General features: G+C 40.4%; 1 protein-coding gene across 3 annotated transcripts; it reads left to right on the forward strand.

The window, feature by feature from the left end:
• The first annotated feature begins 1434 nt into the window (after window positions 1-1434).
• samsn1b (SAM domain, SH3 domain and nuclear localisation signals 1b) lies at window positions 1435-15611 on the forward strand. Of its 3 annotated transcripts, XM_028982336.1 has the most exons (16): window positions 1435-1591; window positions 2754-2906; window positions 4247-4287; window positions 4593-4639; window positions 5074-5157; window positions 5484-5581; window positions 6624-6686; window positions 8682-8796; window positions 10192-10595; window positions 12018-12098; window positions 12179-12310; window positions 13466-13595; window positions 13988-14139; window positions 14230-14439; window positions 14594-14744; window positions 15125-15611. In XM_028982336.1, the coding sequence occupies exons 1-16, from the start codon at window positions 1568-1570 to the stop codon at window positions 15295-15297; spliced, it is 2058 nt and encodes a 685-aa protein (XP_028838169.1). In that variant the 5' UTR covers window positions 1435-1567; the 3' UTR covers window positions 15298-15611. The 3 variants fall into 3 exon arrangements, with proteins under 3 accessions (XP_028838169.1, XP_028838170.1, XP_028838171.1); XM_028982337.1 differs by lacking the exons at window positions 1435-1591; window positions 2754-2906; window positions 4247-4287; window positions 4593-4639; window positions 8682-8796 and having other exon boundaries at window positions 5099-5581; XM_028982338.1 differs by lacking the exons at window positions 1435-1591; window positions 2754-2906; window positions 4247-4287; ... (4 more) ...; window positions 8682-8796; window positions 10192-10595 and adding an exon at window positions 10605-11670.
• Window positions 15612-17378: the final 1767 nt, after the last annotated feature.

The following is a 17378-nucleotide window of genomic DNA, read 5'->3' on the forward strand; positions in this document are numbered from 1 at the left end:
TTAACCAACTGCTGAGTTTTTGTATGTTGTACTCACTGTCCACAGGTATAAATTGTGAGGAGTGTTATTAAACTTTAATTTAAGGAAAACTGTTGATTTGCTATGTTTTGGGGCATTTGACATTTTGATTGTCAAAAATATGGAAAATCTGAAAGTTGATTTCTCATTGTAGTCCTAGAGTGGCTTGTTTTAAGGTCAACAATCTTTTTCAACATTAATCAACATCACTTTCTGTTTGGTCTCTGAAGTTTCATTAACTCGTTGTTTAAATTAGTGTGAATCATGGGTCATGAGCAATATATCATATCATATTATGTCTGTTTTTAGTGTGGTGGTGGTTACTTAGTGTGGTGGAGAGAGGATAACCTTTCAAAAGAATAGCTATTCCCAGTGCATGACAAACAAGATTCTATGGTCTGATGAAACAAAGACTGAACTCTTTTAAAAGATCATGAACTTTGATCTTTAATAGGAAAAAGTTCATTTTTGAGTCCATGTGAACAGACTGGCATACACTTCAACAGCAGAAAAAGAGTCAGTAGAAGAAGAACAAGTAGATGATAACAAGGAGTGAAGTGAAAGTGAAGTGATTGTCATTGTGAAACACTGCAGCACAGCACACGGTGACATGGTGAAATGTGTCCACTGCATTTAACAATCACCCTTGGTGTGCAGTGGACAGCCATGACAGGCGCCTGGGTAGCAGGGTGTGGGGACGATGCTTTTCTCAGTGGCACCTTGGTGATTCGGGTTATGGCAACCATCTGATTACGGGCCTGTTTCCATACATGCTATACCACCACTGGCCCAGGATGCTCCTTGAAAAAATGGATGAAGAACCACACCCTCTATCCAGTGCGTTTTTTTCAAGGTTCAATTTTCTTTCACTTGTGAATATTTCTTGGCTTTGCTTATTTTGGCTTGCCTCCTTTCTCCATATATCTAACGTTAGATGTATTTTAATTAATGTTCTGAAATAAGCATGTGAAGCATGTGTATAATTGTTAGTATTAGAAATTATGTGTTATCCCCCTATATTGATTGATGGCTATGCATTTGGGATATTTAATCATTTATATCATAAGCCGTAATAATCTGAAAATGTCTGCAATTTATTGGAAATCACATGCAAATAATATTAATAAAATTACAGATTTTGGTAGATCATATATAAATTATGTCATATTTGAAGAGCTTTAATGAATAAATCCCAATTAAACTACAATGGCTTGCCTTAGTGCATCAGGCTGTTACTATCCAAGAAAAAAACTAATTTGAGACTAATGTCCATGCGTTTGCTTGCTGTGTGTGCCAGCAGAGTGATTAGGGGACCCCGCCTGCCAGTGAGGGCCGTAGTGGTGAATAATGGCTCCCTGCATCTATTGGATTATGGGAGGGATTTTCAACTTGCATTAATCTGTGGGTCCACAGCCAGCCAGCCAGCCAGCAGAGTAAGACTCAGACGGAGGGTTTGTGTTTGTGTATCTACATGCACACACGCAGTCACACTGGTGTTGCTCTCTGCTGTATGTAACTGGAGGTTGAGGACCACCCGACTTGTCTCAAAATGAATCTCTTTTGCTTCAGTCTGGTAAGACTGACTTTTCCTTCTTAATCTTGCTGGCTGTTCAAATTTGGAGATGAGGACTGTTCATTACATTACATTACATTACATTACATACTGCTGTGCAATTGTTTAATGTTTTCTGGAAATCATTTTCTAAATTATTAAAAATAATAATGTTGAGCCTGTATATGCACTAGATAATCATTCGTATTGAACATACTGGATATACAACACCAGTGAGTTTTTATTTTAATGCTTTTTTTATCTTGAAGCATAAGCATGTAAACATGTGAGATGCCTGAAAGGGACTGGGACAATGGTCAGCACAGTTCAGGATTAATGAGTGAAAACAGCCGAGAGGCTCTTAAAGCAGATCACTGATCACCAGATTGTGTAGTGAGGAACGTGTCTTATTCATGGTTTGGGAATAAGTAACCACCTACGGCAAACTAAGATTCAGTCATTCTGCTAATATAAGCACAATGCAAGCAACAGGATGGCTCACTGATAACATCCAATAATTACATGGACCATATTTCATGGAAGAAATTATTCAGACTCATCCTGGATGACTACAAGCAGCCTTGCACCAGTGATGACTGTAAACTAACAGTCAAACTGTGGTGGTGGTGCTAGTTATGGAGACTAAGATGGAGCCGTTTTGAAGAATCCAATGCAATAAACCTATTTAGTATATTTTGTATCAGGAGAAAATGAAGTATGTTTGGCAACCTTTTACCTTTTTGCTTCATTTTTTTTATTATTATATAACCTCACATTTTATTTCATAGTCCTGTGTCTTCAGTTTTGATCTATAATGTAATAAATGAAAGAGTAGGTGTGTCCAAACCACTATTTCATTAGATTTTACTTAATTGGCCTAAGTTTCATATACATTAGCTTTTGCGTTCTGCTCCCTGAAAGCATGCTTGATAACACTAATGTCCCAGTTTTTGTCCTTTTTATGCCTCCCACGTTCTTAACCTCACACACTGACGTTAACACACTGATCCATACATTGCGTTAATGCCAGTGTTAATGCTCCATTAAACAATTTGGAACAGATCATTTACCACACCCTTAATTATATAATTCTGTCACAAAATGTCTGATAATGATGCAGTTCACTTTAAAAATACATTTTAAACATTTAAATGCAATTTTATCCTGTCTGGATTTTGTTCAGGAGGGTTCAACGGACAGTTTATATGAACCAACACAAGGCTTTAGTGGTTTGCATGAAAAAAATTATGCCAGGAGGCCGTGCAACCCACCATTTTTGCAGGAGCGCACCAAGTGGAGTGGGTCAGAGCCGAACATCCCCCTTGCAGAACTCAAGGTATTGTGTGGGAGTTTTCCACATTTTCTCATGCTGCAGCGTTTCGCACAGAAGTTTTACATGCAGATTTGAAACAGCTTTTTGTGTGTTTTGTCCTCTGCTGATGTATGTGACCATTCACTGTTTAAATGGCAAGGTAGATAATATTAATAAGCATTAAAGGGCACAATCTGGACAGTCACCGACTAATCTTCCATGCAGGAACAATCACTTGGAAAATTGTCATTTCAATGACTTATGGATCATTTTGTTATGTTCTGCTTAGTAGTATATGCTTGGGCACTGAACTCTCATTCATAAATCTCATATTCTGGCCTATAGAACAGACTTTGGGTTTATGAGGGGAAGTGCACATTGAGGAAGGTGAGGCAGGCTTCAGAACTCTCCAGCACATCCCAAAGGTCTGGACCCTGTTGTGGCCAATGCATGAGTGAAAATGATGTCTCATGCTCCCCGAACCACTCTTTCAAAATGAATCCTGGTATTGTCATCAGGGAAGAAAAAAATCCCTGATGGAAAACATGGTTATTCAGTATATATTCAGGTAGTCAGTTTACGTCACTGTTTAGGGACATAACATTGCTGAGCCGCGACCGGACTAATCACAGCACTGGCCCCAACATTACGATAGGAACCGTTCATGTTCATCTCTTCTTTGCATGCACCATCACTCTGGAACCTGGTCATCCTGGACTCATCCGGCCATACAACCCTATTCCATTTTCAGATTAGTTTCACTAATTAATGGGTTTCTTAAGGCTACACGGCTGTTTAATCCCAATCCCTTGAGTTCCCTTTGCATTGTTCATGTGGAAGTGTTCGGACGGTCACTGGTAAACATGGCCATAATTGTATTTCTTTCTACTGACTGCACCAGTTCAAATAGCTTGTTGCCAGCTGAAACATAATCATCATGCAGTAATTATCCAATGGGCGTCTCTAACCTATTTGCTTTGTTAACTCCAGGCATTTTTTAACACTTTTAGTCGGTGTAATTCAACACAGGTTGAAACACAATACCACACACACACTGCTTGCTATACACTCATATATGTTTGTATATCTTGGTTTCACTCATGGTTTCATCCATCCAGGGAATTTTGTCCTGCCCACTGCCCTTTTGAACCATTTTATATTACATATCTTAAATGGGTGCTGCTTGCAGGTGTACTGTATAATATTTGCTCTTATTAGATACCCTTGATAGGTGCATCAAAATATAATGGCATGCCGTTACCATTTACAACCCTAACTTTAATTGCAAAATGGTTTATAACATTTTGTTTTGTGGTTACAACTACTGACTAAAAAACATGACATTTTCTCTTTTACCATTTTAGGAAAATACTCACTCACCAAGTCTAAAAAAGTCAAAAAGAAAGTAAGTTTCCCTGCATTTTACATTTTCGCTTGTAAAAGCGAAAGCACACACAGCTTAGCCAGCCTCCTGAAGATAATGGATTAAGGTGAGGCTCTTAACATGCCTGCACTTTAAATCTGTCCCAATGAAGCCCTTCTCACTGCTTATTAGCGCTCAGCTTACAACACAAAGTACAGAGTAATATATTCTGAAGATTCCTACGCCAAAATATTATTAGTGCTCTATGCATGATAACCTTACAAAATCATGTCAAAAATCTGTAACACTATTACACTTCACCATCCTCTCTGCTCTTTGTTTTTCAGATCACATACACTCACAACTACATTATCGTCTGACCATGAAGCTAATGGCAAGTATAATTTTTGTATTATAATATTTTGTTGCATAACACAATGCAACACAAAACATAACCAGTGAATGGGCATCAGGATCATGGGTGGTTAAGGCTCACTGGAGCACATGGGAAGTCATCCATGTTGTCTGATCCAATAGAAGAGCTACTGAAGGAGCTACCTGGTTAATGCAGGTTTTGATGATAACATATCAGAACATGCTTCCACAGGTTAGGGCTGGCGGGAACGGAAGGACGCAAACAGCCGATTTACTAAACTCAAATAATCGACACACAGAAATGGTGAAAAAGGGACAGCGGCGTGTAAAACATTGATGAATGGACACGGACATGACACAACATGATATATTTATGAACATAGACACAGATGAAACCATTTAGGTACACACACACAAAACTTCATGGTTTCAACCTTCCCCTTCCCTCATCAGACACGGCAGATGACATTCATGCTCGCTGGCATTCATGCAGAAGGAGAAAGGATTTGGCAGATACCATGAGCAGTCAGAAGGAAGGTGAGTGCTCACGTGAGGTCAGTAGCGTCGTAATGTGTTTCCCTGATTGGCGTGGTGCTCCGTGTGTCTCACAAAATGGCACAAATCCATGCCGGGGCTCTATGCTGTGACGAATGGGAGATTGTCTACAGTCACTCTGGATTTACTGATAAAGGCATAATGGCGTGGAGATGATTGGTGAACGAGACCATACCTCTCATGTAGAGCAGCTCACACACTTTCATGGTCCAAAAACAAAAAAAATTCTTCAAACACAGATGGAAGGACTAACAGGTTCTTAGGATATTGCTGGAGACTAATGTAATTCAGTTGACTATGACTTTCAGGATCGGATAAAGACTTTCAAACATCTGGCTTATTATCTGGGTTGGACCGAGTGCAGAATGTGAACGCAGAGCGAAAAGAGAAAGATCACCCAGTTCAGGTAATCCAACACCTTCAATGCTGTTGAAGACAGACAGTTTGCATTCCAACTCACACTGTTTACAATATGCAACATTCATTTTGAGGCTATTATGATCGTTTTGGATCTGTGGACTGTGAAATATAACCTTAGACAATACCACTTGTCACAATATGTGTTAGTCGCTACACAGTTCATCTACTTTGGACCCATGTAGGCACATTTGTAGAAATGAAACGAATGTCATGCTTCTCTGCAAATAAATAAATAACAACATATTTCTCAGTGTTCCCATAAATCCTGTGATTGTCATCTAGAGTCTTAATGAAATTATTTGTTTCGCTTGTGACATTGGTGTCAGTTTAGAGAAACAATGAAACTGCTCTGCACCCAGACACCATACCCATAGATCCTGAACCCAAACACAAAAGAATATTGAACTGCCAAGGCATCAATGTCCCCACACACTACTCCCTGGGGCCCTTTCATGGCTGCTCACTGCTCACTAAAGGTGATGGTTAAATGCAGAGGACATATTTCATTGTGTCACCATGTTCTGTGCTTGCTGTGCATCACAATGACAATCACTTCACTTTAAAACATTGCATTAAATGTAACATGAAATGTTCTTATGCTCATTTGACTAATACAACAGAAAAGCAATCATGATTGTAGTAAAGGATATGAGGTGCTGATTAGACTGCAGGTAGTTAACTGGATCAGTGCTGACTAACAGACATCCATACAGTCTGGGCCTGTAAGCGCATTGTTGGCCATCATGCCGACAGAATACGTTTGATTAAAGCTTTGGGACAAGCAAAGTCATATCTGATTATCTGTATTGTTCTGTCAAAAATTTTAGGCAAATCAAGTCACATGTCTGAAAATGTGGCCCACCTTTGCATGATATAATCTTTTGCTGATTAAATTGTTCATTTTGTTAATGCAGTCCATCCAGATGAGCTCCCCTCCACTGTGAATCAGAAATCCGTCAATGTCATGTTCTCAGCTAAAAACTGAGTGTGTAGTGGAGATGCTATGACACCTAAACGTTTTCTTACAGCTGGTAAATTTTGAGGCCTGGAACCCTAACTGGGACTGCTGCGATGCCCGACAACAGGATTTGGTGAGTTTCTTCATGCACCCTTTATTTGCATCAGCACAATCACACGTGATCTCAGAAGAGCCTCAGCCAAAGACCTGAAGTTATAGATTATCATTAATTATGGAGCAGTTCATACTTAAAAAAGAAAACAGCCATTTATAACAGAAAAACTATTTGTTACACCTAATTTAGAAGATAGCAATGCACAAGGACGGAGAAGCATCTGAGAGTCAGCCAGGATGTTTTATACAGTGGGCAAAGACAGCTGCCAGATCACATCTCACTCAGCAAATGATGATTATTTGTAATGGAGTACAGATGGCAGGGTGTTTAATCTCTTTCTGTGCAGCAGGCCTGTCATGATGGCCTGTGATGATGGGTGTGTCTATCACTAGTACAGTGACAAACCATTTTACTATTCATTGGTGTGTGAAACCAGTGTGAAAGTGCTATGTGAAGTAGGGCGTGGACCATATTTATAAAGGGTGCTTTCAAAGCTGCTTCCAGTGAGTGTTTTAAGAGTTTGTAGAAGTGTGTACATACATTTGATAAAAAAAATTATACATTTGCACATTACTATGCAGTGTAAACCAAAATAGATTTTTTTAGTTTATGATTGGCAGACCCTCAGTTGTATTATATGTACATATGCTATAACTATATACATCTATGTACATATCTATCTACATATGTACATTTTTTTCAAGGGTCACAATGCCTTTTAGTATAACTGGGCAAACAGAATGAGAAGAAGAAATGAGAATGAAATCCTTTCCAATTAATCTGTAGCAGACTTTATGAGACCTTTTTACAGAAACAGTGCTGACCCTAACAAATTTTAAGCCCTAGACAAGATTTTAGGTGGCACCCCCATGCATTGCAAAAATTCTAAAATGCAGTAAGAGTAGAGGGGCAAAAAGGAGTCAGCATGAGGCATTTGGCATTAGGAAGAAGCGAAGGTGAGTAGCAATCAAAGATAACAATATTTATAGAGGATGTGGACCTCTTCTTCGTCTGTAAGTAAATGCCATTCATTAATCCAATGCACAGTTCCCATGTCAATATTGGGCCAGACAGGTAACCACCATTTCTAATAGCTCAGAATTTTGAGTGGGCACAGATATCCTCACCATATACAGATTTAAAACATACTTTATTTCTGAAGCAGATTTCCTGGCTAAACTATACAATACAATTGCAGCCTGCAAATTGAATAAGGAGCTAACTTCAGCGCCATGTTTTATTTTTTGATCTGGTTATTAGATGCTGCTCCAGCCAGTCAGAGAATGTCCTGCTGCCCCCTCCCTCTGAGAGCAAGCCGCTGACGCACCTTGTAAAATGAGGTTGTTCATACTTCCTGCAAATGGGGAATCAAAAACCAATTAGTGCCAATTCAATCATAATGTCATGATGGCAGCATGGACGTGTGCAAAAAAAAAAATGCTGATGCCCATGATGCCGCTCCCACCACGAGGCCTCCCTGGGCTGCCCATGTCGTCCATATCAAAAACCACCACTCGTTGCATGAATGAGAGATCGTGGCTCGGTCCTGATTAATTTGCCAAGTTTGTGACAGCCCTGAGTATAGGAATTAGCACCAGCCTGTCTGACTTGTGGGGGGCATCTGGTCTCAGTGGAAAGGTTTGCGCACTCTTGAGTTTGTGGCCCAGGCTTCACCCCTGGACAGGATGCCCCTCATCTATAGTCTGACCTCTGGACCTGCATTGGAGAGGGAGAGGCGTTCCAGATCCTGGGTTTATGAACAAAGAATGCACCAAAGGTTCTTTTATTAGGAATGATTCTTATGTCCCAGTTGGATTAGCTGTGCAGGCTTATGACCAGACTCCCCCAGCGTGTGTCCCCTACACTGAGGTCATGAACCCCGCATGACCGATTCCAGGGTCCGTGTAACTTTAGCTGAAGGCTACACATTGCACACTTACCTTAATCTCAGTCACATGGCCAAGGTAAATTGACTAGCCCAGCAGTGATCACTGAAATGCCTCTGCTCATCAGAATGAGGAGGCATTGGAATCGCGAAGAACACTCAGACGAATCCAGAAACTTGTGAAGGTGAAAAAAGGCAGGCAGAGCGGCTCTGAAGAGGGGAAGGCTGCAGTGGAGACTGGTGGTGAGTAAACTGCCTTCAGGAGTAAATCAATTTATTCTGGGCTATACAAATATTGGCCCATATTTGTAATGATGTCAGAAGGAATATCACAATTTAGTAAGTGCTACAGGGTGGCTGAGGTGGAGGCAGTCAAATCTGGTTTCAGCACAGTGCAGTATTAGCATGCAAACAAAACTTTCAAATGTCCATAAGATGCGTTAGTAGAGAATTCAAATGGGGATGGGCTAACAAATATATGATGACACCTGGCTAGTAGATGCTTGCCAGTCTTCTCCCAGATAAGACTCCCCTCTGTCATAACACCAAGGAAGAGGAGGACCCTGGTGCAGGTGCTTTGTACAAAAACCAGTTTATTGAATTACAAAGGATTCTACTTTGGTGAAGGGGAAGTGGAAACGGCCACACACGACAACACCTGAAATAAAAAAGACAACACTGAAACAAGACAAAGACCCCACGGAGTGCACAGGGTCTGCCTGGTGGCCAGAATGGAGCACCACGGCCACACCAGCCCACTGACCATACACTGTACATGTGGCAGTGGTGGCCTAGTGGTCAAGAAAGTAGACCCATAATCAGAAGGGTGCTCAAACACTGAGGTATCACTGATTAAAGCACCATTCCCGCACACACTGCACCCTGGGCACCTGTCATGGCTGCCCGCTGCTCACCAAGGGTGATGGGTTAAAAGCAGAGGACACCTTTCATTGTATGAGCCGTGTGCTGTGGTGTGTTTCACAAACACTTCACTTTCTCTTTACTTTCACATACTCACACACTGTGACGCTGACAAACAAACAAGACTGGAATCCTGGTGCAGATAATCTTTAAACGGTGGGGGATTCAGGGGGGGTGTGGCCTGCACTTAGTGCCCTGTAACCGGTGATCACGCCCAGCTTATGCTGGACGCCAGGGATGATCTTTACACCCCAATTAAGAAGTACCACCACCTTGGGGAAAAAAATTAATAAAAAAGTCTCCAAAATAGTACAACAATCCAAAACTAAATCAATAAAAAACTGTATATACAACGAAACACACTCGATCATCCATGCATTTAATAGAAACATGGTTTCTCCCAGTGTAGCTATGGAAATTTCCATCTAAATACTAACCTGCAGATGTGAGTGTTGCTGCAGTTTAGATGTGACCTGGACAAATTGTCATCTGTAAGATGTGATATGAACATTGAGATCTATTCTTGCCTGACAAATGCCTATTTTGTAAATGCATCATCTGCAACATTATTAGATGTAAAAACCACATTATTTTTTCAAACTACACGTTTTTGAGGTCACTGCAGTCTAGCTGTACACATTTTAAAGGTGGATTTATGTTAGGCAGATGCCAAATCATTTCATTCATAATTACATTTTTTTCATTAACTTCATCTAGGTCCTTCAGCTGACTTCGTTTTTGAGCACACCAATCCAGTGGTGATGTGCATTGGTCTGGCAAAAAGGCCTGAGCGGAAGTATGGAAAAGAGACACCACAGGATCAGCAGCACACACAACCAACAGTCAAGGAGGTGGATGATGATGATGTGGAGACACTGTGGAGTCCTGGACTGTTCCACCATGGATGGAATACCACAGAAAGTGCTTTTGCCTGGGAAAGCCATTACCATACTTGCCAGAGAACAGCTGAAACCCGAATGCACAACTTCAACTTTACCCTGCCCCGTGGCACAGACTGGGACAAGTACGAGTGTCTGATTCATGAGCTGGACATCAAGGAAGAACATCTGCCTCAGCGCATCATTCGCTCCATTACTGATCTGGATATCTCTGACCCCATGGTACGTACCCATTTCTTCAAGAGCCAGTTTTAACCTCAAGATTGGATAAGATTTAGATTAGATAAGAATGGAAACTGATTTGTGAAACACTGCAGCACAGCACACGGTGACACAACGAAATGTGTCCTCTGCTTTTAACCATCACCCTTGGTGAGAGGTCGGGCTACAATGAAAGGGACGGTATTTTGCCCAGTGGCACCTCAGTGGCACCTTGGTGGTTCGGGATTCAAACCCACAACCTTTGATTAGGGGTCCGCCTCCTTACCCGCTAGGCCACCACTGCCCCACCTTTGACAATAGAAGCAGTAAGAGGAGTCATATCTTTACCTTCCTAAAATACCCTTTCCTGGGAAGATTTCTATGATGACCATGATAAACATGATTAAAAAAATGGGGCAGATGTGTCAATCGTGTCCATCATAAATGCTTCGTTAGAGCAAAAGTGCAGAAAAAAGTGCAATATTTGTAATATTGAAGTCAATAGCAGTCTCAAAAGCATTTCACTGCATATCATGCCATGTATGACTGTCTATGTGACAAATAAAATTTGAAATAAAACAATAATAATAATTTGCTATTTTACAACTGTTAAAGTCAGCACCAGAGTAATGGTGCTGATGCTCTCCTAAATCTTCAGTTTGCCATTTATTTCAAGGGAAGCTGTGATGTAATGAACATTATGTAATTAGAGCAGAAACTGAGAGCTTCGCCTTGTTCACTTGACTCGCTGAATTCTTGAAACGTGTCAATGAAATGCATTTGTATAAAGGATTTTCTTTATTTTAATGAATTGGTTTTTTTTACTTGACACTCATATACATAATATTTATTTTATTAGTTCAACATATTTTAGGGCGTTTCATTTCATTTCTGTAACATTTATCTTGATGATGAAAGATGAAGGACATGCAAATTCACCCACATCCTGTCTACTTTTGAGGAAGTCTAAACTGTCACAGCTGCTGAAATTACTGTGGTCATGTGTGGCAATTCTCTAGAGCTGATCAAAATTAACTAAAAAATGCTTCATAGAAAACCGGCAAACATTTCAGATACACCCAAGAACAAGCCAAAGGTAAGATGTGAAAAAGTCCTGTTTACCGTCTTGTTTCAACATTTTACAATGTTTTTACAATGTTGTACATCTAACGATAGATGTAGAATGTGGATCTGCTCGTGTCTTGACTTTGAAGGTTATACCCAATTTGTATAGGGCAATTATAGGGTCAAGGGTCAAGTTTGTGATCATGCAGCTTGTGAAGGCAATATCTCTTGTAAATGATATGACACACATAGACTGAAAAGTTCAATCAGTTTTTCAAGCTTTCTCACAGGACAGCCATGAACAAGACATCATTATCTTATTTAGTTCATTTCAATATTCATGATAAAAGATCGATTCTATGATGTCATCTTCTTCAGAGGTCATCAAGCTTTGGAAAATTTGATTCCTTCAGACATCATACAGCCCAAGTCAAGTCTGATGAGAATGGAGGCAATGTGGTAAGTCATGGTCTATGTATGTCTTTAATCTCACTGTGTATAGTCTGATATTTGCTGCCTTTTTTCATCTGTTGCCATAGTCCACAGAGGTCGAGGCACCTGATGTTGATCACAACAAGCCAGGAAGCATTGGAAAGAAGATGAAGGCCATCTCATTGACCATGCGCAAAAGGATGGGAAAGAAATATGCCAAAGCCCTGTCAGAGGAAATGGTGAGCAGTGTTATAGCATGGCATCTTGGCCATACACATTTACATATATGGCATTTGGCTGATGATCTTGTCCAAAGTGATTTACGAGGTGCTTTCAGGTCACCATCAGTGAAGTAATCAGTTGTGGTTCAATAGGACCATAACTATGAATACACTCATTCTATGTTCTCTATGTACTTTGTAGTCCATTATGTTTGGCTCTCAAGAATCTTGGAGTATGTTCCTTTGACTTTGATTGGGGCTGCCCAAATATTCAGATCAAATATTTATTTTTATGGAATTTATCAGACAGCCTTATCAAAAGCGACTGGTAATCAGCAGTTTATATAAAGCAATATTGAATGCTGCAAATGAATAATGACTGCTGTCAATAGGTTTTGTGCTTCAGGTTGCAGGCCTGTATCGCTATACATTGGGGTAGAAACGAAGCACTATTTTCCAATTAATTTGAATTGTTATAGCTAATGTAAGACTGTTGAGAAGTGGTTGCAGGCCCAGTTTACAACATAGTTTACAACTTTCTGTGAGGCCTGACTAGCTGCATTACCAGCTGGACCAAATATTTTCCCTGATCATACAATAAAAATGTAACAAAACCATTGTAGTGTCCCTTACATAGAGAATTTCATAAAGATGTGGATGGCAGAGTGAAAGGAAATCCAGTTGCTTATGTTTGAACCACATACTAGCATACTTACTAAAAATATCATTTTCCAGGCCTTTTAAGGCCATGCAGCCAGCCCCCATCTTTACCAAATTTTGTGAAAACTGGTTTAAGCTATATAGTTAGCAACAGGAAACTTTGTGTGTGTGTGACATTTGCTGTGGATTATGAACACCTGCCATGCCTCAGTTATAAATGGCAAGGAAGCTCGCTGGGATTAAGGAGGTCCGTGCCCTTGCATAAACTAGGGTACTGAGCTGCTTTGGCACATGTGGAATTAAACACGTCACAGCTTAGGCCCCGTCCCTGACTGCTCTCTGTTTAATACATTTCTCTAATGGCAGCAGCAGATTGAAGGCACTCCCCAGACCATGAGAGTGCAGCAAGTGCTGTCTGCTTTTTTTTAAAGGAAAGAGATTTCCAAACCCAGTGCTGGACAGAATCTGAAGCTCAGAATACAGTGGACATTTTATTTTGTGTTATCTGTCTAGGGTGAGATGACAGAGGGAGACCGTGAGGCCTGTGCAGACGAGGTCAGTGGCATTTTAACAAAGGACAGCATGAGATCCTGCAACTCGCTGGAGAGCCTTTACAGCCTGAACAGTGGACAAAGCTCCTCCAGTAAGCAACGTGTGCTTCTGCCAGGAACTTAAAATGTGTACAATCTTTCATCACCTAAACACTTGAGGGTAAAATAAATGAATACATCACACTGCTATAGCTGCTCAGGACTTCAGACGTCTGGGACAAGATCATGCATTGTTGTGTTTCAACTAAGCTAATAATGTTCACTTGCCTATGAAAAAGTCCATTGCAAACCTGCAAATCGTCATGTTCAAAATCCTCGCATCTTCCTATTATTAAGGTCCTGCGAGCTCAAAGTAAGGAGTCAAGGACAGGAATGTATTTACTAATTGATTAAAGTTTACTTCCTTGATGTTCATCCTGACGTTACAAAGGAAATGAATTTAGTTAAATAAATGAGCCTTAGTTTTTATAATGATTCTACTCAGGTGGTGTCACGAGTGGTTCTGAGGGTTCTAGTAACAGAGACAGTCTGAGGCTGGAAGAAGAGACCCAATACACAGGCCAGTTTTGTGGCAAAGCCAAGGTCCACACAGACTTTGTTCCAAGTCCATATGACACAGAGTCTTTAAAACTCAAGGTAAAGTGAACTTTCAATGTGTGAGTTTAAAAAAACAAATATGGTATATGAGTGTGCAATTTACACTAATATCTCTTTTATACAATATAGGTTGGGGACATGATTGACATAATTCGTAAGCCACCTATGGGCATATGGACTGGAATGTTAAACAACAAAGTGGGCACATTCAAGTTCATCTATGTTGATGTTGTGGTAGAGAAGGAGTCAGAGCCTCAGCACAGAATTCGTACTCACAGGAGAAGCAAGAGACCCCGGCCCAAAACCCTACAGGAGCTCCTGGAGCGGCTTAATTTAGAGGTACACCAGCTACATGCTTCATCCATCTTCATTCTATTCAGAGGCTTCAGCCACATTCTAACACAGGATGCTTGTTGGCTGATTGAACTGATTGTTGCTAAGGGTAATGGTGACTAAACCGAATTTTACTGACCACAGTCTCACTTCGTTACAGGATCTTGCATCATCACTGATGCTCAATGGGTACGAGACAGTAGAGGACCTGAAAGATCTCAAGGAGCAACATCTCATTGAGCTAAATGTGACCAATCCAGAGCAGAGACACAGGCTGCTGGCTGCTGCAGAGTGCCTCCAAGAAGCTGAATGTGAGTGATTTGAACAGTGAATGTGAAAAGCGATTCATTCACATGGAGTGATTCACTCATTTGGGCAATGGTCATTAATTACCGTACAGTTTCATGAAATACAGCGCATTTGCTAACTAAAAAAAGAAGAGTGTTGTGTTGAGACACAGTAGACCCTCTGACAGGAAATGTACTCTGCGGTGGTGAGTTACTGTGGTTTAGGTGTTGATCTATACACACTCCTCTTTGAATACATAACAGTTATGTATACATGTACATTATATGTATTTATGATGTATGTGTCATTCTATTCAGAATGTTGGCATTGGTGTATGAAAGGTGATTCAGCAGCATGCCGAGCTGGTAGGAGATAAAGTTTTTTTTTTATTTTGCTCTTTCAGATTACAGTCAAAAAAGTGAAAATGAAGTCGTTGAAGAACCCACATCACCATCCAAAACCCTAAAAGTCGAAATCAACGACTGCCCCAGAGACTCTGGCTGTTACATAACGTCGGACAGCAAGGAGGAGCCTGAAAACTTGCTTTCAGTGCACCCTCCACCAGCTGAGGGCTGACCACGCCACACGTCAAGACTCTGAAGACCCTCGGCATTTGCCTGTTGCATGTGTGTGTGGTGGGGACAACCATGCTTCAGCCACATGCGCAGCTATTGAGAAACTCTCTGGTAGCATCCATACTTCTGTTCAATTTGCCTTCCAATGTTTTTATGTGAGTGAACAACAGACTTTTTAAAAAATGTTTAAACAAAACTGTGACATTTTCAATGCATTGTTTTAAAAATGACTGTAAATAATTATCATCTAGCTGGTCTTCAATGAGGTGTTGATGAATGAAAAATGCATTTTGTGTAATAAAACAAGTGAAATAAGCAGAGAACCTTTGATATTATTACAGAAAGAGTTGGTAGCTGGGGTTCTGCAGATAATCAACACTGTCATAAAATATATTAATAATAGCAATAGTAATAGCAACATAATTTTCTGACCACATAAACAAATCTATTATGAGTCCTGCAGTCCTGTGATTCAAGGACTTCTATGAAAAACCTAGATAGCTTTCATGATCTGGTGTCTTTTGTCTTGTAGGCATGTATTTTCCTGGATGGTGTGATATTCTGTGGCTGAAAGTGAGATGCATTCTTCCTGGTTTCATATGATTAGCTGACACTGGTCATCTATTACACAAAACCACACTACCAATTGTCCCAGTGTCACTTTCTCAAATAAAGCATTGATAATCTGTGCGTTGGGTGTGTTGGAATGTAGGGTGATGAATAAGAACTGTGAGAGGTGTCTTCTCTTTTGGCTCCTCCCTTTTTTGGGTTTGTTTTTAAAAAAACATTGAAAAGTTTTTGGTGGGCAGTTAGTTCCTCCTCTCCGAGGTTCAGAAGACATAACAAGCAATCCTAGTGATGCTGGTGAATGAACTTCAGAGCCGTTATCACACCTCGCACTGCACCTTGCATTCTCTGACCCTCCAGCACTGCTCGAAGGTACGAGGAAGACACTCATCTAGACTCTTCTCTGTCTTGGCCCCTAGGTGGTGGAATGAACTTCCCCTCGAGGTCAGTTGCTGAGTATCTTAAGAATTTACTTTTTAGAGAATACTTACTTTTAGAGAATACTTTAGAGTAACTTGTAACTTTCTTTAAAAAGGGAAACTACAATAGATTGAATAAAATGATTCACTGATTACTTCATTGATGGTAACATGAAAGCACGTTGTAAGTCGCTCTGGATAAGGGCGTCCGCCAAATGCCACAAATGTAAATGTAAAACCAAAGTGCAATGCTTTGCTGCATCAGCAAATATTTATTTATAATTAATTAAAAGTCCCATGACATTATTATTTTTTTTTTTTGCTTTTCTTCTTATAGTGATCTCCTTCCTAAGTTTTTTTTTTTTTTTTACAAAATTCAGCCTTTGTTCAGAATTACATCCACTTTGATCCAGTCCCACAATGAGATTTCCCCAGGATGCACAGTTTCTGTGTCTGTAGCTTTAAATGGTAATGAGGTCGAGAGATGCGCTACGAGGAGGTTCTATCTTGCACAATGGAACTAAAAAACATGTTTGTGCTCATCCAATCACCGAACAATTGCAATGCTTTGCACATTTGAAAGTGAAGTGATTGTCATTGTGAAACACATCAGCACAGCACACGGTGCACACAGTCAAATTTGTCCTCTGAATTTCAACCCATCACCCAGTTGTGAGCAGTGGGCAGCCATGACAGGGGCCCGGGGAGCAGTGTGTGGGGACGGTGCTTCGCTCAGTGGCACCTTGGTGGATTGGGATTCGAACCGGCAACCTTCTGATTACGGGGCTGCTTCCTTTAATCGCTAGGCCCCCACTGCCCTAAATCAAATACTGATACTAAACTTTCCGATTATGAGACTGACGCGCTACCTACTGCACTAACAAGGTTTGGAAGCCATGACAGTCAGTGGAGCTACTATTTAGGGGAGGTGACCTTTAAAGCCTTGATTGGAATAGAATAAAATACTTTCAGCAGCATGATTTTTTTTCAATATGACTCTATTTGGCAACTTGCCTCTGGATTACATTACAGAAATTGAACACACTATAAAACAATGCAATTCATTTAGCATTTCTCAGAGATACTAAAAAAAAGT

This window comes from Denticeps clupeoides, chromosome 6, assembly GCF_900700375.1.
Source record: "Denticeps clupeoides chromosome 6, fDenClu1.1, whole genome shotgun sequence".
Taxonomy (NCBI): Eukaryota; Metazoa; Chordata; class Actinopteri; order Clupeiformes; family Denticipitidae; genus Denticeps; species Denticeps clupeoides.